At 45.3% G+C, this 21,336-nt stretch overlaps 2 protein-coding genes across 7 annotated transcripts in view; one reads left to right on the top strand and one right to left on the bottom strand.

The window, feature by feature from the left end:
• Window positions 1–233: 233 nt before the first annotated feature.
• LOC117397180 (zinc finger protein 76-like) lies at window positions 234–11,688 on the top strand. Of its 3 annotated transcripts, none has more exons than XM_033995838.3 (14): window positions 234–358; window positions 2,437–2,525; window positions 2,908–2,991; window positions 3,403–3,480; window positions 4,017–4,198; window positions 4,460–4,549; window positions 4,719–4,832; window positions 5,380–5,581; window positions 6,178–6,357; window positions 6,667–6,885; window positions 7,248–7,396; window positions 7,769–7,930; window positions 8,450–8,560; window positions 8,806–11,688. In XM_033995838.3, the coding sequence occupies exons 2-14, from the start codon at window positions 2,453–2,455 to the stop codon at window positions 8,908–8,910; spliced, it is 1,749 nt and encodes a 582-aa protein (XP_033851729.3). In that variant the 5' UTR covers window positions 234–358; window positions 2,437–2,452; the 3' UTR covers window positions 8,911–11,688. The 3 variants fall into 3 exon arrangements, with proteins under 3 accessions (XP_033851729.3, XP_058860967.1, XP_033851738.3); XM_059004984.1 differs by lacking the exon at window positions 234–358 and adding an exon at window positions 538–1,010; XM_033995847.3 differs by lacking the exon at window positions 234–358 and adding an exon at window positions 538–1,205.
• A 204-nt stretch (window positions 11,689–11,892) lies between these two features.
• Window positions 11,893–21,336, bottom strand: part of LOC117432052 (signal peptide, CUB and EGF-like domain-containing protein 3) — a 54,276-nt gene continuing 44,832 nt past the window's right edge. For all 4 annotated transcript variants that reach the window (XM_059004980.1, XM_059004981.1, XM_059004983.1 and 1 more), the window contains 14 exons: window positions 20,704–20,820; window positions 18,935–19,057; window positions 18,499–18,615; window positions 18,317–18,406; window positions 17,983–18,099; window positions 17,554–17,715; window positions 17,219–17,422; window positions 16,517–16,678; window positions 15,903–16,070; window positions 15,466–15,627; window positions 14,985–15,182; window positions 14,644–14,796; window positions 14,264–14,343; window positions 11,893–14,041 (listed from right to left, as the gene is read on the bottom strand). In XM_059004980.1, coding sequence (XP_058860963.1) covers window positions 13,889–14,041; window positions 14,264–14,343; window positions 14,644–14,796; window positions 14,985–15,182; window positions 15,466–15,627; window positions 15,903–16,070; window positions 16,517–16,678; window positions 17,219–17,422; window positions 17,554–17,715; window positions 17,983–18,099; window positions 18,317–18,406; window positions 18,499–18,615; window positions 18,935–19,057; window positions 20,704–20,820 — 2,006 coding nt within the window. In that variant the 3' untranslated portion in view covers window positions 11,893–13,888. The remainder of the gene's footprint in view (window positions 14,042–14,263; window positions 14,344–14,643; window positions 14,797–14,984; window positions 15,183–15,465; window positions 15,628–15,902; window positions 16,071–16,516; window positions 16,679–17,218; window positions 17,423–17,553; window positions 17,716–17,982; window positions 18,100–18,316; window positions 18,407–18,498; window positions 18,616–18,934; window positions 19,058–20,703; window positions 20,821–21,336) is intronic.

Here is a 21,336-nt window from a genome sequence, read left to right as displayed (position 1 = left end):
TTGGTCCCCCCTGTCTCGCTTGAACAAGTGTTCAGCAGCCACTAAACATGTATAATACACCCTGTCGCTTTAGGACACAAAGCACAGTGTATAGTTTATACAGCGTTTCGGGCCAAATCGCGCTTTCTGCGCCCTGGCCCCAGAACATGAATATTACAAAATGAAGTGCGCGACTGAGTAGATTACATTATGCGTGTTCACGTTCCCGGGTTGAACGCTCTCTGTGCGTTCAGTGCAGCAAAGCGGAAACCGGGAATCTGTACAGGGTCATACGCGCGCGTTGTTTACAGCGGCAGGGGATATTCCTTATGCAGGTTCCTGGGTACCCCGGCTCCTGGTGCATGGCGGGCTGCTGGAGGTGAGTATCCCAGTTTGCGCCGCAGCTTCTCCAAGCGGAGGGAGAGCTGGGATAGGAAAATGGGGGAGAAATGGCAGGGTTGAGGCGGCGGGCGGGTGGTTGGTGGTTTCCCGCCGACAGGAGGAATTGGGGAGCAGGGGGGGTGCGCGGGGTTTGAGGGGGACACGATGTTAGAGAGCGGAGGGAGCCGGGGGGCGCGTATGCTGCTTCATCTACGGCAGCAGGCGGCCCGGGCCTGCGCACCCAGATTAGCGATCTCAGCAAAAGCACAACAACAAGAAACCTTTACAAACGGCGGGCTTGTGCGTTATCATTTTGAAATAAATCGTATTGTTTCACGACAACAAAAACGAAATAAATTCTGACGCGCCCGCGGTTGTTGTAAAACGTCACGCAACGCCGTTGGTACCAATAGGAATAATTTGGTGTGTGTTGTTGTTGTTAGCACTAATTGTAATTCGTGTTGCCAAATCATCAATAATTGTATGGGAAGGCTGTTTGTTAATACGTATGTCCGCAGTGGTGAGGCAACGATGGGTTGCAATTCACATTAAAGGCGCTGGTCTCTTAGTATGGTCACACACTTACAGGGACTGTAGCCTTCTTTCTCAGTTCAGGTTCATAAGGACAAGTGTGTATTTGTCGATTTTAGGTACGGGTAAGATTTAAGATTATTTGTAATGAATGAGGGATACTGAGCTGGGGCCTTCTAGTGTACATGGAATTGATCAGATCACGTTTCTGTAGCACTGTGGGTATAAACAATCTCAAGCACTGTAATATTGCCCCAGCAGACGATGGGTAAGGATTACTGCATCTGGCGCTGCTGTCCCGGCCAAACAACAATGTACGTGAAAACCGATTAAATGTAATTGTTAGCCCGATGTTGAGCAGTGAAAAAAGAGGGCAAGTTTAAGCACACATATTTTCTCCAGTTTATACACTTTTTGCAAAGACGGTGTCAATTAAATTGGGGGATCCTGTATTTTATTTAATGTAAAAATACATAAAGAAATAATAAAATAAAAATCACTTCCGGATGGTTTCACAGACTGGAATTCGCCGTAATCTTGGACTACCTATTTATTTATTTATTTATTTATTTATTTATTTATTTATTTATTAGCAAACGCCCTTATCCAGGGCGACCTTACAGTCGTAAACAAAAATACATTTCAAGAATCACAGTACAAGTATTAATACAATTAAGAGCAAGGTAACATACAATCACTTCGGTTCTAGCAAGTACAAGTATATGACAAAATACGATTCAATAGCGGAGCAGATAACGGTGTCAGTGATAGGATATAATTAAATACACAATACTACAGATTACAGTACTCTGTGGGGTCTAATGTTACCTGAGGTACCAAAATAGTGATTTTCTAGACCTGTGAAACCAACCGATAAAGCCCTATATGAAGTAAAAAAATCACCGCCTGTCAATCACACATGCTGTACTGTATTGTCACTATTTTTGTAGTTCACCATTCCTATTCCTAGTTCAGTCACAATGGGAAGAAATACTGCACTTGGATTGGCTGAAAGTTGACGTTTTTCCTCCCTCTCCGGTTTCAATTAGAGCAGTCATTGTTATGGGATATGCCCTCTAAGTGATCTAGTCTAAAAATACATTTTTAAAATATATCTGTGCAAAAAAAAAGAAAACTTGCTTTATAATTGCTTCAAATTTGTGCAGATCTCCCAATAGTGCCACAAAACTCCCATATTCAACCCAAACAGAACAAATACATTTGAGTTTAACTTTGACACCTGTTGCATAGGTGGGCATGGATCTATATGCAAGTAAAAAAAAAACAGGTCAATGGTTCAGTGGGCCAAGTTGCAACAATTTTGAGAAAATGCAATCTGAAGTTTCAGGGTGTTACTTTTCTGTCAAAGTACCAGAGGAGGTAGAAGATGACATGATGACAGCCCTTAGGAATGTGCTGAAGTTCTCTGTGCTGAATGTGACAGACCAGTCTGCTTCTGAGCCAATCAGACAGTTTGGAGTGAAGTAGGGGGTGGGGAGGTTGGGATATTTTAGCTGTTGTTGATTGATGCTTTCTCGGGAGCAGGTATACTATTTAAACCATGGAGAGTCTGGGACTTCAAGCAGTGACGCTCAGTGACGGCTCCAACTCATTCATCCAGCAAGCTATCAAAGGTAAACGAGAAGCACGCACTTGCAGGGCACAGTTGTTTTTTGTTTGAATGTATTTTTTATTTTTTTGCTTTTAAACTGATTTGCACATTTGAAGGGGCCACAGGGCCAATCTAAATCTGTTTCCAAGTAGCTGATTGATCTCAGAACTTTGTCAAGTTGGGTCTTAATAAGAACAGAAGAAAATGTATGAACGAGAGGAGAAATGGTATCCAATCTCAATAGGATAATTGGCAAGTAAGTTTGGTGGAGATTCAGAATGCATTCAAATTGTGTGTTCCTGTCCCCTTTTTATGATGAGCAGTTCTTAATGCAATTACACAGATATGTTCTGTTAGCATGTCACCGTGCAGTGAGAGACTTGTTCTCCTGTTTTTTTTTACAGATGGGAAGCTGATTGAAGGAGACACCATCCAGTTAGAGGACGGTACCACTGCCTACATCCAGCAGGTCACCGTGCAGCAGAAAGGTACAAGAGACAAGAGACTGGCATCAGAACAGGGTAGCAGAATGTCCAAAATCTTCCGGAACAAACAATTCTACGTTTAGAATGAACAAAAGACAAAACTTACAGGCTCAATATTTCTATTTCGCTTCGAATCTGATCAGAGATTCGATTAGCAGCCGTGCAAAAATAGCTAAGAAGGGGGATCCTGTCGGCTCCCAAAAAATTATAGCTGGAAGAAAATCTTCAGCTCCCGACCAAATCCTTCGCCACACATTCTGAGAGTGTGCACAACTAACCTGCAGCCCTGCATTAGCTAAAGCACAGTGTAGTGGACTCCCAAAGAGACCTGATACTGGAAAGACATAGTTTACTTTTGAAGTTGTGATTCGAGTGTTTGAAGGAATGAATGAATCTGTTCTTTTGTTTTTTTAGACTATACCCCATTCGAGGATGGCCAGGCAGTACAGCTGGAAGACGGCAGCACTGCCTACATTCACCACATGCTCAAAGGTATTCCTTTCCTTGGGGTGTTTTTATTCGGTCTGCGGTAATGTGTTGTGAACAAGCATGCGTCTCCCAGCCGCGTGCAGGCTTGATGAAACAGTGCAGCAATGCCTGTCGTTTTAAAATAAAAAGCACAATGCAGTCGATCATACCAAAACAGTCGTAGAAACATCATAATATGCAATTCTGCATTCAATCTATAATTTTAAACCATTCCTAATTACTAATTATGCTTATTAAGGAACACCTGAATGGTTTGAACTGTGCTTGTGTTATTTCCATGGCTTTCATTTTTTTTTTTAATGAGAAGTTATTTGCCAAATGATTCACATGACAAAGAAAGTGAAGCACGTTGTATGTCTAAACTGCTTCACCAGCTCACTATGGTCCGCTGTGGTACTAACTCAGTCAGTCCATTCCAGTCTGAGTACTGAGAGGGATCTCCACAAGTGAGTACCCCAGAGAAAGCTGTACCCAATGTGGGGGTCTTTGTTTAAAGCCCACCCTGCTGACAGCCCTCCTCTCCCTGCTGCTCTCCCCAGAGGGCTATGACCCCAGCACGGTGGAGGCAGTGCAGCTGGAGGATGGCAGCACTGCGTACATCCACCACCCCTCCGGCATGCAGGCCAGCAACACGATCCTGACTGTGCACACTGAGGGGGGGCTGGAGGAGGGCACCATCGACCCAGAGACCATCACCACCCTGGAGCAGTTCGCCAGCAAGGTCAGGCAGGCTGGGGGCGCTGCCGGGGGAACGCAGTCACAGCAGGGGTTTGGGGGGGGGGGCTGGAGTTTTAAGCTACGACCTGTAGGATGTTCTTGGAGCCCCCTGTGGATAGCCAGGCTGGATCAGCTCCTTGTTCTAACCACTTAACTGAACCAATTCCATCCAGGTGCTAAAACAGGCAAATGCTTCATTACACCTGTTTTAAGCTGGTGTAGGATCGCAGTGAAAATCCACCTTAAATCCGTAATGTTTTTGCAGATGTCCGAGTCGGATATGGTGGAGGACAATGCTCCCAGCAGCACCGGGCTTCAGCAGAGCGACTCTGCAGAGGATCCCAGCGCTATCGAGGTGGGTGTGGAGATGATCAGAGACTCCCTCGCCCCTTCAGTGCACGCCTGACCGGATTGGGTTATTTCTTTCTTTATTTTTTTTGGGGGGGTGACCCTGTTCTGTATTGGGGTGCCTCGTGGATTGCTCGGCCGCAGTCGTTTACTCCTGCTCCCCCTGTTTGTTGCAGGTGCTGTTCAAGGAGTCGCGGAGCTCAGGGAAGTCTCAGCAAAGCGGGGAGAAGTCGCATCGCTGTCAATACGAGGGCTGCGGCCGGCTCTACACCACAGCTCACCATTTAAAGGTAAAACACACCTCTTTACCAAGAGCCTTACTTTCTTCTAGGAAAGCTGCCTGCTCTCTTTAAATAGGCGCATGCTGCCTGCTGTGATTTGATGTATTGTGTGTGTGTGTCCCAGACCTGGGGTTCAGTTACAATGCGTACTGTCTGATTATAATTCTACTATATAATTGATCAATTACAGTTCAGTTCCGCATTTGTTAGTCATGCGATCATTATTCTTGTATTAGCAACCTCTTTTAGAGACCCCGTTTGATTGAAAAGTTATATGGCATGTCTCTGTGTTTCTACCTGTGATTATTGCTTGGTCATTTCTTTTTGTGTGACTGCTTGTTCCACCATGGTGTTTCATAGTCATTTTTTAAATATAATAAATAAGTACATTTAAAATAGACTAAACATGTTGGAGTGTAGTTTGTTTCTTTTTTAACGTAATTGTAATTACTGCAGCATAATTGTAATTGTACAGAACAGCATTATAATTGCAATTCCAGCGAACAGTTCTGCTGTCTTTGTAATTGTAATTGAGCCAGGTGTGCTGTGTCCTCAGGTTCATGAAAGAGCTCACACAGGTGACCGGCCGTACAGGTGTGATGTGTCGAGCTGCGGGAAGGCCTTCGCTACGGGGTATGGCTTGAAGAGCCACATCCGCACACACACTGGAGAGAAACCGTACAAGTGTCCTGAAGACATGTGCACCAAGGCCTTCAAGACATCGGGGGACCTGCAGAAACACGTGCGCATACACACAGGTACGCTTTCAGCACAATCCAAACGAAACGGACCTCTAGACACCCGAAACCGCTTTCAGAAACGCACTGGAAATGCATGTGTGTAGTGAGGTCCTCTTCGAGACAGGGAGAGGGCATTTCTTTTGGTGTTACTACAGGTTTCACCATTGAGTCTTTCATAGTTATGGATGAACCGCTTAGTGTAATCCAAACCTTCAGGACTCTCACTCCCACAGTTAAACAGCCATCCATGTACATCAGAGAGTTTTTTTTTGGTAAACCACATTCAGAAACACATCAGAACACACCTAGAGGTAACCTTTCCGGGATGGAAATAAACCCCACCCCCCACATTGCATAGCAGTTTGATCTGTTCCTGGTTTTACTGTTTAATAAGGCACACCTGAGCTTGTTACCTATACACTGCAGCTACTCAGGCTCCTAGTAAAACCTGGAATGGGTTAAACTGCTGTGCAATGGGAGTCCGATCTCCATCCCTGCCTTTCACTGCAGTCGGGTGGCTTGCTCTCAGACTTCAGGACCTGGGGGCGTGTTGGCTGCTCCTCATCAGTAGGACTGATGGAAGCTGTTTTTTGTTTCTTTGTTTGGTGTCCCAGGCGAGCGGCCGTTCCAGTGTCCGTTCGAGGGCTGTGGCCGCTCCTTCACCACCTCCAACATCCGCAAGGTGCACATCCGCACCCACACCGGGGAGCGGCCCTACATGTGCGAGGAGCAGGGCTGCGGGAGGGGCTTCGCCAGCGCCACCAACTTCAAGAACCACATGAGGATACACACAGGTACCTGCGCCAGCCTGCTGACTGCTTACTGTGTAGGTGTAGAAAGACAGGCCAGGTGAGAGGATCTCAATACTGAGCTTAACATTGAAATCCGTTCTTAATTCCAACACACATACACCTACCTCAGTTATGCTAACACACACTTTAAACTTAAAAATAAATAAAAAGCCCATTACCCTTAGAGTGTCGGTGGCAATCTCACTCACTGTCAAAACGTTCGTTGTATCTGAGGCTATTGTGACTGTCCGCCCTCGTGAGCATGCTCTGTGTGTGTGTGCAACAATAACAGATGCCTCTGTGTGTGTGCAGGTGAAAAACCTTATGTGTGCACTGTGCCAGGCTGTGGAAAGCGCTTCACGGAGTACTCCAGTCTGTACAAACACCACGTGGTGCACACGCACTGCAAACCCTACACCTGCAACCACTGCGGGAAGACGTACCGGCAGACCTCCACCCTCGCCATGCACAAGCGCACCGCGCACGGCGACTTCGAGGCCACAGAGGAGGCAGAGCAGCGCCACTCCGATGGTGAGCAAAGCACGCTGCGACGCAAGAGAGACCAGAATAGCTTGCTAATGCTGGAGACGGTCCATTCATGCTTATTTACGGGCTTGGCTGCACTGCCCTGTCTTTCTTGTTGATAATTAATAGTAACAATGCGATTTTGACTGCTGTGAAAGGTTTACCTCGGGTTGTGTTTAACTGCCTCTGTTGTCTCGCACGTGCTTGGGATGCCACAGTGGAAACTCCTTAACAGGGAGCTTAATACAGTGCATTTGATTTAAAGCTCGGATTCCCTCCCGTTTATCCAGCCCCACAATGCACACCAGCTGCAGCACCAGCTGCAGCGTCTAAAAGACGTTCTGTTTTCCTTTTGTGCGCCGAGACAGACGGAGGGGATCAGGAGCCTGTTCCGAAACGGCAGCGCATCGCCTTCCTGACTGAGGGGGATGGGGGAGGGGCCCCACAGGTTGCCATGGTAGCGCGGGACGTCATAGAGTCACAGGTCGCGCTGATCACTCAAGACGGGACACAGCAGGTAGAGGGTTAGGGGAAAGGGCTTGGTAATATTCTGCCACTCATATTGCAGTGTATAGAAAATGAGGATTTTTCTAGCTGCCTCCCGGACTGATTCTGAATTCAGTCCCAAACCTTTCTTACCCCAGGAGAAGGAAATCAAACCGATTTCAATTCTGAATCTGGTCAGCTTTTTAGCTCAACCAGGACGGGCTGAGACACAACACTTAATGGAAACGTTATCCACAACATGAAACACTACAGTATCATAAATCTGTCAAATTCCCCTTTTTTGTTCAGTGTATATACATAGCAAATGCCTTCGTCAAACTGAAGCATGTTTCTTGCGCTGCCTGTTAATAAGAGATGAACTGTAACCCCTCTTCCCACCTAGGTGAGCCTATCCCACGAGGACTTGCAAGCGCTGGGGTCAGCCATCACCATGGTAACACAGGACGGCAGAACAATTGCAGTCCCTGCCAACCAGGGTGACATCACTGGGTCTGGCACCCACACAGTTACTATGGTGACGGCGGATGGAATGGAGGCCCAGTCGGTATGTACTGCACTTGTTTACTTCCTAAAGGCATTCTTTACTAAGTTATTGAAGTGTCAGAATCTGGGGGTGTATGAAGATTATCATACCACTTCACACTTATATTGTTACACTTAGACATATGTCTAGTTTAATTATTATTATTATTTTTATTTATTGTTGGATTAAGAAGAGAAATAAAAATATTGTTGCATCTCTCAAAGAATTTGGTGTATGGCTAGACTTCTCATGTCAGTGTTAGCTGCAGTGACAAAGTCTGGCCACCAGGTGTCAGTGTTTCCATGTTAGTGTTATCCTAGCAGAATTTGTTTGAATTTCTTATTGTGTTTGAATGCTTTATACCCTGCGCATCACTTCAACAACCTGACGTTGTTTGTAAAATATATGCCAAACCAGGTCGCAACATGCGTGCAATCGTGGATTTCTTGTAATAAAACCAACCATTATTTAGTGAGTGAGATATTTCAATAATACTTTGCAAGCCCCATTATAATCTTGACCAACCCTCTTCCCTCCCAGGTGGCCATTGTAACAGAAGGGATGATGGTTGGAGATTCACATGTAGCAGCTCAGCATTACCAACAGGTGGCGCTGTTGGCCACAGCAAACGGCACCCAGATAGCAGTACAGGTCAGTGTGGATTTCTGTTTCATCGTTGCACCTTCTTCGGACTTCCAATTCCCATAACATTAAGAAGAATATGATGACATAGATTTCTGTGTACATCCTCATGCAGCAGTACAACACAAAATGCATTCTGTAAGCACCTGGGTCTGGATGATATACAACATGCTTGCTGTAAGTCACCCAGGTATGTCAAGACCACCTTTATGTTAAGCAGGTGTGTAAATGTAATGCTGTTCCCTTTTAAACAGCTGGAGGAGCAGCAGACGCTGGAGGAAGCCATCAGCATGGCCACAGCAGCCATTCAGCAGGGCAGCATGTCTCAGGACGAGGTGGTGGCTGACGGAGGCTGCTGAGGAGCTCTCTCTCTCTCTCTCTCTCTCTCAGACCGGGAGGAAACAGAAACAAAACGGATGTGAAGAAACTGGAACCGGAGGTGCAGAGTCAGGGTGCGCTGCCAGCTTTTAAAAACATGTCGTCTTCTTCTTCATGGCATTGCCACTTTGAGTCCAAAAGGTATTGCTTTTACTTTATTAAAAAATAAAACAAACACTGCCGGCTGTTTCGCCGCCTTGTTCGTTAAGGGGAATGCAACTTGTCACCCCACCCCACCCGTTCTACAAATCCCAGCACCTTTCTGGGGCAGAAAGGTTTGACAGCTCGGCTTCTCCCCCAGTGAGCTCAATGGGAAACTAAGGAGCTTTCAGATGTAGAAGAGCCACCAGGATAATGCAGGCTTTTCTTCTTGCTGTGTTTTTTTCAGATTTTATTTTTCTTGCTCTCTTTTTCCTTTGGATTTCTGGAAAGACTGCCAGCAAGGATATACATGTACATAAGACTAGTGCCCTCTCACGTTGGAGGAGGCTGATGCGCTCCGATGGTCCGTGCCATCTCTCTAGACTCGAAGCGCAGCAAGGTACTCCCCTCCTAACAGATTTTAACAGCTGGAGCACCCTGCTTTCCTGATCTCCGAGTCCAGCGAAAGACGCTGCCCGTGTCTTTTTCGACTGTACCAAAGGTTTTGTTAAACCAGCAATAAATCTATTGTTTTTTTATGGTGCACATAAAAGCCAGCTCCACACACCCGCTCAGTTGGTTGTAATTGTTTTATACAAGTCATAAAAAATACTGGTTAAAACCAAAACTAAAACTAGTTTTGCTAGAGAAGCTGTGATGTTTTGAGTTTGTGTCTCCACGCGGACCCCTTTCCCAGAGCGTTGTGACAGGCGGTGTACCGTTTGTCTCAGGTGATAGGAATTTTTTGTTTAATGAAACTTTGTAAGTAAGAGAGAGAGAGGAGTCAACATGTACTGATTTCTTTTTTATATACTGAAATTGTTTTCTAGATTTTTTTTTCTGCTTTAAAAATGTGTATGGAGGGACTTTAAATAAAAATGTGTTTAAAAGGCACCCTTAAGCTTGTTTATTTCATTGCGTGTCTCTCTTATAATAAACTCCTTGATTAAAAAAAATAAACACAATAAAATCGTCTGTGTTTGATCAGACATCTCCGTAAAGTAGGGTAAGTCCAGTATTCAAAACAGCAAGTAGCAAATCACACAGGGAAAAAAGTAATGTTTTAATGGGGCTACCATTGCTTGTCCTGAGCTAGTCTGTCCTGTGTATTTGTAACAGATGGCGGTGGTTACTTTTAATTGCCAGCTCATGGAAAATTAAATGTGAACAGGTTTGACAAACCCAACAGCGAAGGGTAATGCCAGCGTATTGGCCTCTGCGTAGTGTCTGAGCAATTACTCCTGTCAGTTTAATGGGACCCCTGCCAGGTTCATGCAGAACATCCTGAAGCCCTTATCAGAGAGACCGGCTGTGAAACATGCAACAAACCTTATGATCGGTGGTTCAGCTTTACTCGGTTGCTTTATTTGAAAACCTTTTATTCTCTTGCTGAAATGGCATCTGGCGGTAAGGCTGCACAGCAATAAAAACGAGATGCTTTTAGTTTTTTAATGTGCAGTCTTTCTCTAGTCTGTGAACCGAATCTCATTTAAATCTGTTACTGATTTTTCTTTTAGTATTTCTAAATGTATCGCTAGTGCGTGTTTCTCTAGTTCTGGATGAAGTGACTGCGCTAAACAGAACACACAGTTCTGGTAAGGAGTTCAAAGTAGACTGCGGCTCTTAGTTCTGTGAAGGGTGCGGTAAAGGCTTGCTTGGGATTGTGTAAACCTCCATCGGGCCAGTTTACACAATGCGCTTGTAATTACTTGGGATGATTTCAGTCCTAATGAGAACAAAGGCCTGTCAGAGAGGACTTGGTGGTTGAATACAAATTAACTTTTAAACATTAAAATGCCATAATTCATCAAGGCAAAAGCAGCTGCTTCTAATTTCGCGCTGTTGTTCAGTTTACACATGACAGCTAAGCTGAAACAGCTGTCTTATTAAATGATAGCGTTTTATACGTTGTTGTTTTATCCTCTTGTTTGCTTATGCAAGGTAATGATGCAGCAACAGGCACTTCTCCTTTGAGAAATTCATTTGTTTGTGCCTGCACATTGCTGCAGTACCCCTGTCTTGGCTTGGCAGAAAGATAACTCCCATTTTAGTTTAAGGATCCATCAATGCAACTCTGTCCACATGTTGCTAAAGGTGTTATTCAGGTATCAAGTTCTACAGTAGATTACTTTTCAGTTATGAGTTATTGACATAGTCCCCTTTTTCTTTGCAGATTGCTAAAGATCAATGTTAATCTGGGCTTTTTATTTTTTATACCAGACAAAAGTTAATTGACTTTTCTTTTCTGCTAATGCCTGAAAATACTTCTCTGCAGAGTTTAGCAGCGTGAGATCAGATTAATATAAAAGCACAGATGGAAATCACAGTGTGCTGTACCTCCTACTGTTGCAACAAAATACAGTAAACTGCACCATGAGCCATTGGGGTAAGTGAACACGAGTCTCCACTGTTCTTCCAGTGGTGGTTGGTTTTATTTTGTTTGATTCCTCTGTTCTTGAACACGGTATGACTACAGCATGTTATGTTTTTAACACCTTTAGAGATACTGAATATTCACAGCAGGTGTAAAAGTGTCGTCTTTGCCGAGTTTGGCTTGAATCGTACTGTGAGTCTAGCCGCGGTTTAAAAGTGAATAAAAAGTTATTCTGACCTCTTAACTCAACCTTCCATATTGTGAATACTGTTGTATTGATAATATCCATTAGTCTGACCTCATGTGTAAATAATATCATGCTGCCGACACTAAAAACAGAAATTAACAGCACACTCAAAACTCATGGATGGTTTCACAGATTCTAAGGACTGCCTTATGTTGCTTTAAGTAACGTAGTTCAAGATTAGGGCATTAAAAAAAGACAAAATCCAGACTTTTTTTTTTTTTTTTTTTTTTACATGAGCAATAACAATTTTCAAGTGCAAATACCGTTATGAACTCTATGATACATCATAGCAAACTCTTATTTTAAAAAAATAATAATAACACAACATAACATTTTGATCATCCACTTGTTTTTTCTGGGGGAGTGGCTGGAGTTGCTGGGGGCAGGAGGCATAGAGGCGCATGTTTAATTGTAGTACACAGGAAACAAAATGCAGGTATAAATAGAAGGTGAAACTCATTAGAACTCTCAATACAGCTTGACTTCTCTCTAGACATAGAGCGTGCCTACGGACGACAGCAAAGGGGGCTTCATGTTACCATGTCCAGAGCCATTCCAGTCCTGGTTGAACAGGTAAAATTAACTACTTCCCCTTTTTAATTGGTTCAGTTAAACCATTTAGAACAGGGTTGGAACAAAGACCAGGAGGTGAAGTGCCAAGCCCTGGTTTGGGGTCTATGAGAGAAGCGTGGGTTGAAATAAGACCCTGCTTGCCCCTTAGCCGCCACAATCACACTGGGAAACTGCGGGTGCTGCATTGTTGGCTTTACAGAAGAGATCTTCAATGTGACATCACAATGAAAAACGTGCAGCCGTTTACAGCACAGGAACGCAGAGGACAGAATCACTGGCCTACTCCACAAGGCGAAGGTAAGGAATGAGTGATCTGTACCAGTCGAGACTGGTCGGGGAAAACCGTTGAAGGGTTTGAGATTTTTCATAATGGAAGCACAAAAAAATGTGTACCTAAATTAACATTCCAAGGTCTCACTTGGGATCCTTTTAGTGCCAGTGCACAAATGTAGAATACACTGGAATTGCACTACAGTCAAATGATGTAACCCAGTAGCCGATAGCTGTATTTCATTCTTTACCCAAGAAATAAAAAAAGGACATTCTATTGAACAGTTTTTGGCAGGTATAAATATTGTTGTTGCTTTTCTGTAATAAAACAGACAGGAGATGAAGATCATTGCACTCATACAAAGGCAGACTGAAAGTCCTAGTGCACAATTAAAAAGGTAAATGTGATACTCTTTGGAGGAGCTGTATGGGCTGTGACTGAACTAGAGGGGGCACTGTTTCTATGGGGGGCTATGAGAAATGGGCTGGTTACTGACTTCCACTACTTTTATAGGGACATGAAGCAAATGCAAAGGTGAAAACAAACTAAAACCAACAAGAAACAAGTTGCTGGAGGTGCAGTTACTGTTCTGAGCAACAGTAAAAGTAATTGCCTTTACAATACAAAAATGTGTTTACTTTGTACCGTTCCGCAACACTTTCAGTTCCCACGCTCACAGCACCGTTTTTTTAAATGCTAAACAAAAACAGATTTAGCGTATATGTTTGCTTTTTTTTTGTGGGGGCTTATAAAACTCTGTGAACATGTTTTAAACTCCAAAGGTAAGGGAATTGGTGGAAGTGATACGATGCAGGGCTGGTGAGGGGTTTAATTGTCCCAAATGAGTTAGAGTTGCGTTTTCTCATGCAAAACAAACACAGTCTCTTATTTTGTTTGCTCGAACTGAAAACCTTTTTTGGTTTGCAGTGCTTTGATTTGATTAGCACTGCAACAGAAGAAACGGCTCAGCTGCCCAGGCAACTGTGGCGAGACTTGCGCTCCCTTATTTTATGAAAAACAGCCACATGGTTGGGTAACCCACATGCATAGAATACATTTACAGAACTGATACTACAGAGCAGCGGGAGAGTACGAGGAGTCCCGGGGAATGAAACAAAATAAACAGAAGTAACGATCAATACTGAAGTAGCTGGAACAAGTCAATGAGTCTCAGTCACCTGGAGCTTTCAGCGGAGGACGGGTCTCGGCTAACTAATCCGTTGTGACGGTGAGTTAAAAAAAAAACAGAAGCCAAAAAAAGTCTGCATAGTGAAGTATGTTTTAAAAGCCGTAAAAAAAGTTTTTGTTGTCGTTGCTGTAGTTGCTGGCTGGCTGGCTCTCTGCCCTCCGTGGCTACTTGTACGGCCTCAGAAAGCTGGACACTTTGGAGCTCAGCAGCTTGATGAAAGAGCGAGGCAGCATCTCGTTGGACTCGCGGGTCGTGTATTTGAAGTAGTTCTGTGGGTGAGCCAGCACGTCGAACAGGGTTTTGATCAGCTTCTTATCCTTTCAAAACAAACATAAAAAAAATAATGTTTTTTTTTGTAAACCATCTATAAAAATGAAAGCCATTTGCGGTTGAAGATTTAGTCTTAGCACACATTAATACACAGGAGAACTGTTAATGAAATTCATTAGTCTGACAGTATTCTGCGTGTGCCTGGGATATATTGTAGGAGAGAGGTGCTGTTTACACCACAGTACACAAGGTGGCGTAGTCGTGCTCACCTTTAGGATTTCTTGGTGGTTTTCAGAGGCATACAGCCTGCCGTCTCGAACGATGTCTTCCACCAGCTGCTCGTAATCCTCTGAAAATTCAAAATACAAAAAAACTGATGAGCACGCAGCTAGAAAACTGAACTATGAGCTGTCAGGAAACTATGGGTCAGGCACTCCACAGGACTCACGACACGTGAAGGTAGTAAGGAAACAGAACCCTTTTTCTTGACGTATTATTTAGAAATGCTTTTCCATTTAGAAAGTCTGCGGCACACTGTTAACGTGACGTCAAAGCCAATCGGTCTGATTCCGCAGCGGGTCAATGGGCAGACCTTTGACCTCTCGAGGGCTGGGTTGGAGTTTGGTTTAGAATGCCAGGCTGCGCTTACCGTCGTAGGTGACGTATGGGATCTGGAAGCCGCGGGCGCTGTTGGCCTCATTGGATTTGAAGTTGACCCAGAGCTTGCGGGAGCGCGCGGTGAAGGCGATGGGCCGCTCGTAGGTCTGGCAGGTCTCGTAGGTGGTGATGGAGCTTGGAGACGCTGCGGACGAAGGAGATGGAGATTACCCAACGGAGCAGAAAAACTAGAAACCATCACGAGTGGAACTGGCTTGCCATGGAGAGCACCCAAGCCCACGTTGAGTAACGTGACGAGATAGCCCCGGTACTGAAGGCATCTCTTGTAACAGTGCAATGGGGTGTAATTCCCGGACCCTGGCTGGGACTCACAGTTCTTCCTCATGACCAGCACATCTCCACACTCATCCTCAGAGGGCAGGAAGATCTCGGGCACCACGATGAGGATCTTGCGCTTGGGAGGGGGGTTGATGTTCCAGGTGCACTCCACGTTGGCAGGGTAGTTCCCGGGGAAGTTGGGCGACTCGATGTAGCCTGTGTACTCCCCCAGCTCCCCCCCACAGCGCTGGTCTGCAGAGAGAAGGGTGAGGGAGGGGCATGCAGTCACACACACACTCAGTATCAGCCACTCCTCTCCCATCAATATATGAGAACTTCAAGTTTTTTATCATTTATCATTTACGGGTCCGTTTTTTGTTTCTTGCGACCGCCCACACACCATCAAACACAGTCCATACATCATGCAACAGTTTCTGTGAAAGATAAAACTTATAGTGCCAACTTGAGATTGATCTAGCTCAGTGTTGCTAATGCTAGTTAAAGGGAAGCGACTGGGTTTAAGAAATGTTCTTACTCTTGCACTGGGACACGGTGGTGGCTCCATCGAAGTCGGTGGTGGTGTTGCCTGGGCAGGAGATGCAGTAGTTCTGGCGGAAGTCAGGCTGGTAGGTGCTTAACGGACAGCGGATGCAGCGGTGGACCGTGGTGTTGTAGTAATGACCCGGTGAGCACTGGACTGCAGGCGGACAAGGACAAACTCTTTGGTTAACCATCAGACCAGACGGTCCGTATATAACAAGGCAGTGCAAGCTGGCAGCCAGCAGCAGGGATGGCAATAAGACTCCCATTGTATAGCAGTTTGATCCATTCCTGGTTTTACTGTGAGCTTAATAAGACTCACCTGATATCAATACCTAATCAAGCTCGTATTAAGACCTGGAATGGATGAAACTGCTCTGCAGCAGGAGTTCCCTGTTCTCCAGCAGCGGGGTCGCGGTATTCGCTGCTCACCCTTGGTCTCGCAGTCGTGGAAGGAGCTGGCTGCCTCGTTCTTGGTGCTCAACCCCCCTCCGCAGGGAAAGCAGAGGGTGCGGCCCAGGTCGGGCTGGTAAGTCCCCCGGGGGCAGGCCTGGCACGGCTTGAACCCATCGTGAGAGTGGTACCCCGACGGGCACTGCCCTGCAGATCAGAGGAAGCACAGCAAAAACAACAGCCACACGGGTGTGTCCGTTCAGTCCGGGGGCTCTTACAGGTCATTATTAAATGTGTTAGAAATGATACTGTGACAGTGAAATATACACGCAAACTGAATGCCATTAACAATCGAGTTGCACACAGCAATGGTACAATTGCACATAAATGACATTACATGAGTATGTGTCTACAGTACACACTTGATATATATAATACAAAAACAGTATTGGCTTGTGACATTCCTTTAAGTTCAAATAAATACTCAAATTAGCTATAAATACAAGTATAATTAGGACCATAGTACAGTCAATAAACAAACCAAAAGAACAGTACCACATCAAATTAGCTTCCAGACAAAGGTTTATTTCCGATGTCAGTCATGCTTTGGTTTGCTGGGCTTGGTGTGTTTTTGTCCCGGTCACCCCACATACCTGTGCAGGATGTGATATTACGGGCGCCAGCAGGGCCGTGCCCTTCGCTTCCGGGGCAAAGGTCGCAGGCAAGCTGGCCTTCCCTTTCCTGGAAGGTGCCAGGCGGGCAGGAGACGCACTTTTCCTGTTCTCCGTGGTAATAAGATCCCGGCAAGCATCTAACTGAGAGAGTAGCAGAGACAGGGGTGAGAGGGTGGCACTGAAGCCGGAGATGAGAGCGGAAGAGAGAGATTAGCAGGACAGGGATTGATAAGAGGGCTCCGAGAGAGGTTGTGTTTGCACTGACTATTGTGTAACCTGTTCTCATTAAGCGCTGTGTTTTCTCATTGAGCGCTATTTTCGAAAGTTTAAAACCTCTTTGAGATTGCTGAACTAAGTGAAGCAGACGGAAATCTTTGAAACAGCAAAATGCTCGTTGAGAATAGTGTCCAGAACAGCACAGCCCTGGCAATACCGCACAGGTGGAACCCAGCCATGCAAAGCTTCAGTAGCAGTAATCGGGTTAACATTAAAATGCTGCAGTAAGATCAGCCATGTCAAGGATGCTTGATTACCACTCCTGGGTAGCGCCATTTCCCAGCGATCACAAGGAATTGAGCCCGCTTTCAGCGAGAGGCAGAAATGCATTTGCAGTTTCGAGGACTAAGAAACTAAACTGTCCTCAATGTCCGGTCCTTCCCTCCCCCTGTCTCTCTTCCTTACCACAGCGTCCGTTGTCCCTCTCTTTCCCGGGCCCGCAGTTCTCCTGCCTCTCGGGGGCCCGTGCCAGTTTCTGTGCCACCTCGTACTCCAGCCCCGCCACGCGGATCAGGAAGCGCTCCTGGTTGATGGACTTCTTCAGGGCCTTGATGGAGGACTTCACCTGCTTCTCCATGCGCTGTCGCAGGCAGTTGAGGTTACAGCTCGCTGCGGAGGAACACAGGGAGCAGAGTCACGGGGACCGCAGGACACAGTGCTCAGGGTCTTCAGCTCCTCAACCCAAATCGCAGCCTGAGCTCTTGGAGGTCCAGGTTAAAATCCCCCCTGGTTTCACTCACCCGTAATCTCCTCTGGTTTCACTTCTGCCTCCACCTCCAGCGTGATGCGGGTCACCTCCTTGTTCGGAGGGTTGCGGGTCCGCCGGCCCTTTGCCTTTTTCGACGAGTCGCATTTCAGGTTCACGAAGGTCACGTGGCAGTCATTGCAGGGCAGGGCACCGCCTGGGGAAACACACACCAGGGATAGTCAGCAGGGGGTGCCAGAGAGCCAGCGTAGCGCACAATACACACACACACACACACACACGCTTATTCATTTATACACACACACACACACGCTTATTCATTTATACACACACACACACTGCTGCAGATAACAAATATTGAAAGCAAAGAATTGAGAACTGCAGTGTTACTGTGGAAACACTGTGAAACCAAAGGCTCTCTGCTTTAGCTTTACGCATTTTGAAGAGTGTTGAAAAGGCTTACCTGCCCCCAGGTGCCTGCCCCCGTCGTCCTGCCTGCCCTTCAGCTTGGGGTGCAGGTGACACTTTGCGTCTTTGATCTTGAACGAGGCTTTCTGTTTGACTGGCGGGGCCAGAGTCTCTAAAAACAAGAGAGCGGGGCGTGGGGTTAAACTTGCACAGTGGAGGGAAGGAGGGCGGACTGTTTTTACAAACTTCCTAACTGTTTAGAAATTAGACAAACTGCAAAAAGATCTCAGTAACTTGCTTTATGCTTCGCAAGCTTGTCCTCAACAGTAGTTTCTAGAGGAGGTTGTTAACACTCTTGCTCCTGTGTATGAACGCTGGGGGCTGGTTACCTATACAGCTCTGAGTGTTGTTTTGTTTCTGCGATGCTTTGCTGTTCAGGATAGGGATGCCGCAGCTCACTGTGTAGCTGCTGTCAGATTCTGAAAGAAAACATACACAAAATAGATGAAAACACAGTACAAGCAAATCGCACAGAGCTCCTGTTGAGCGTAGCTGCATTGCTGTCGCCTACCTGCCAGGTAGTGGGCCTTTGAGGCACAGGTCAGGGAGCAGCTCTCCTTCTTGCCCACTTTGCTGCAGGCGAGGGTGGCCCGCGGAGACACCCAGCTCGGCAGGCACTTCACCAGCTCTGAAACACACACAAACTGTTAACGCATCCCCTGTCCCCACCCCAAATTACATTGCTTACTTGATCCACATCCATAGTGTGTACAGCAGAACAACACCTCACAACAACTTGAATAGACAAACCGTGACCAAGATAGATACAGCCTCCATGGTAAAAAAAAAAAAAACGCTGACATTTAACTTAAGGCTTGTTATGCAAAAGGCAACAGATTTTCAGGCCCCAGACAAAAGGTAATTGACCAGTTAATGGAGGTTTCACCCTGAACTGGCAGGCTGTGCTTCTCAACTCTGGCCACTAGGTGCCAGTGTTTCCCACATACCAATGCAGTCCTTCTTGTTCCAGTGCAGCTTGTGTCCGGGAGGGCAGGTACACTCGTAGCTCCCCAGAGTGTTCAGGCAGCTGAACTTACAGCCCCCTTTGTTAATGCTGCACTCATTGATATCTGCAGGGACACACAAGATACAGAGAGAGAGAGAGAGATGGTTACAGAAAGCCTTTATGAATGAGTTTACTGTACTATCCCAAAGTGTAGCCAAGCACAGTCAAATGATAGGAATGCATAGGCAAGCACTGTAAAGAACAGTGAGATTCAGAGCTATGTTAGAGTTCAGAGTATGCTATTAGATAACCCACGCTCCCTTGAGAAAAGTACTGGGAAAATGTTGGAAAGCTGAGGAAAAAGATTATGAAATCATTCTATATATTTTTTTTTTATATTTCTCCTCACAACTGCGAAATAGTCTAAGGACCATGCTTTTGCTGCAGAACAATTTTTGGACCTAAACGAGGGTGTTAATTTAAGAGATAATCTCTCATAAAACAGAAAAAAACGAATTTCTTGAATTTTTTTCAAAGGTTCAGTGAAAGGAAATGAAGATTGGGCGCGGCGCTGTTGAAGACCTGTTCAAAGGCAACACAAAGACTTCTGCCCAATTTTATTCTGAAAAGAGAAAAACGAGAAGCTTAAGAAAACCTTGGAAAATTCTCCAGTTTGTTTCAGGTGAGAATTTGCAGTAAAAAGCTTTTGAATTTCCACTTTTGTCCATCAGAACGCAAAACCCCAAAACCTGGACCACTTTGAATCAAGAACGAGGCCAAGCCTGAGTGAAACCATCGAGCCTTGGCAAAGGTTTAGTTAGAGAGAGGGCCGGAAGTCTGGCTAATTCAAAGACTTGTTTTACTCTCTGGCAGTCAAACATGAGTGTGCGTGTTAGTGCTCTGATACTGTAGAGCACTAAGGAACTGCTTGCTAGAAATCTGAATTGTATTTGCTGTTTAAAAATATATATATATATACATGCCCTGTCTGCCTATGAATGTGTTGTTTTGACCCATTTGTGGTGTGCGGAGGGGGCAGGAAGGATGTGAACCCAGTCCAGTCTCTCACTCCACTCCGTCTCATTGTTCAAAGCCTTCATGATGGATAGCCTCCTCGCAGGATTGTTTGAGGTGTCAGAACTCTCGATAACTGCCGCGATTTATGAAGCTCTCCTCGCCCGACACACACAAAACAAAAGAAAAGGCGAGGAGTTTGTTTTCTTTCAAACTTTATCCGGTGAAAAATGGTCACTTTGACCCCCTGACCTCCGACAGGAGCAAGATAATCAGGTCTGCTGTGTCAGTCATGTGATCTGGGGCCGCAACACAAGACTTGGAAATACAAAACAAAAACGATGGGTGGCTAATTACTGTACTTTAAAATAACTAAGAATTATTATGCATCCTCATATACAAACCACTGTGCTGTTTTATGCTTATAGCTTGCATCTTCGTGCTGTACAATGCTGGCCAATATCCTACTGCACATTACTGTGTTTTTAGCATAGTATACCACCAACCAAAGCATATGTTTGGATTTGTATATATATATATATATATATATATATAGAGAGAGAGAGAGAGAGAGAGAGAGAGAGAGAGAGAGACCAGAGAGAATGACCTGCTTTAAACTGTTGACAAATCAGCATATGTATAATATCATTAAATGAGATATAACCAAAGACAGAAATATTAACACTATGGATTATGAATTTCGTTACTATCAGAAGAGTTAGAAAATGGAAGAAATGTAAAAAGGGTTCTGCCCACCTCCGCAGTGAGCCAGTCCGTACAGCACATAGCCCTTGTGACAGAGGCACGCAAAGCTGCCAGCCGAATTCACACAGGAGTGATCGCAGGCTCTGTCGAAGGAGCACTCGTCGATATCTGCAGAGGGGAGAAAACACATTATACCATGCTCTCATTATACCATGCTCTCATTATACCATGCTCTCATTACACCATGCTCTCATTACACCATGCTCTCATTACACCATGCTCTCATTACACCATGCTCTTATTACACCATGCAAGCTGTCATTTCAGAGTTCATTTTACAGAATCAAAATGGATTACTTTACAAAACGCCTTGGGATTCAAAGTAGATTCCTTCGCACTCTTTCAAGCTAATAAGGCTTCCACAGCGCTGTATTTTGATCCCAGATTGAATACAGATTGCTACAGATTGTTCAGCCTACCACCTGTCTGTCCAGTTCTTCTGTGAGAAAATCATGACAGGCAGAATGAAAGCTTGTAATTACTGGGGGGGGGGGGGGGGGGGAAGTGTCTTGATGCCAAATGTCTGTCCAACTCAAATGCGCTTAAGAAAACAAGAGCTTTTCCCTAGCTGTGGGATTTCATGCTCCTAAATCCTCCATCCAATCAGCACAGCCTTTCACGAGA

Source organism: Acipenser ruthenus, chromosome 30 (genome assembly GCF_902713425.1).
Source record: "Acipenser ruthenus chromosome 30, fAciRut3.2 maternal haplotype, whole genome shotgun sequence".
NCBI classification, from domain to species: Eukaryota; Metazoa; Chordata; class Actinopteri; order Acipenseriformes; family Acipenseridae; genus Acipenser; species Acipenser ruthenus.
Note: the sequence above shows the minus strand (reverse complement) of the source record. Positions and strands in the feature narration are given on the sequence as shown.

Bases quoted from the DNA above. Each gene is read 5' to 3' on its own strand.
- LOC117397180 (XM_033995838.3), top strand. From the start codon at position 2,453: ATGGAGAGTCTGGGACTTCAAGCAGTGACGCTCAGTGACGGCTCCAAC. The intron at 2,992-3,402 runs GTACAAGAGACA...TTGTTTTTTTAG, and splicing joins GGTCACCGTGCAGCAGAAAG to ACTATACCCCATTCGAGGAT. The intron at 6,886-7,247 runs GTGAGCAAAGCA...GCGCCGAGACAG, and splicing joins AGAGCAGCGCCACTCCGATG to ACGGAGGGGATCAGGAGCCT.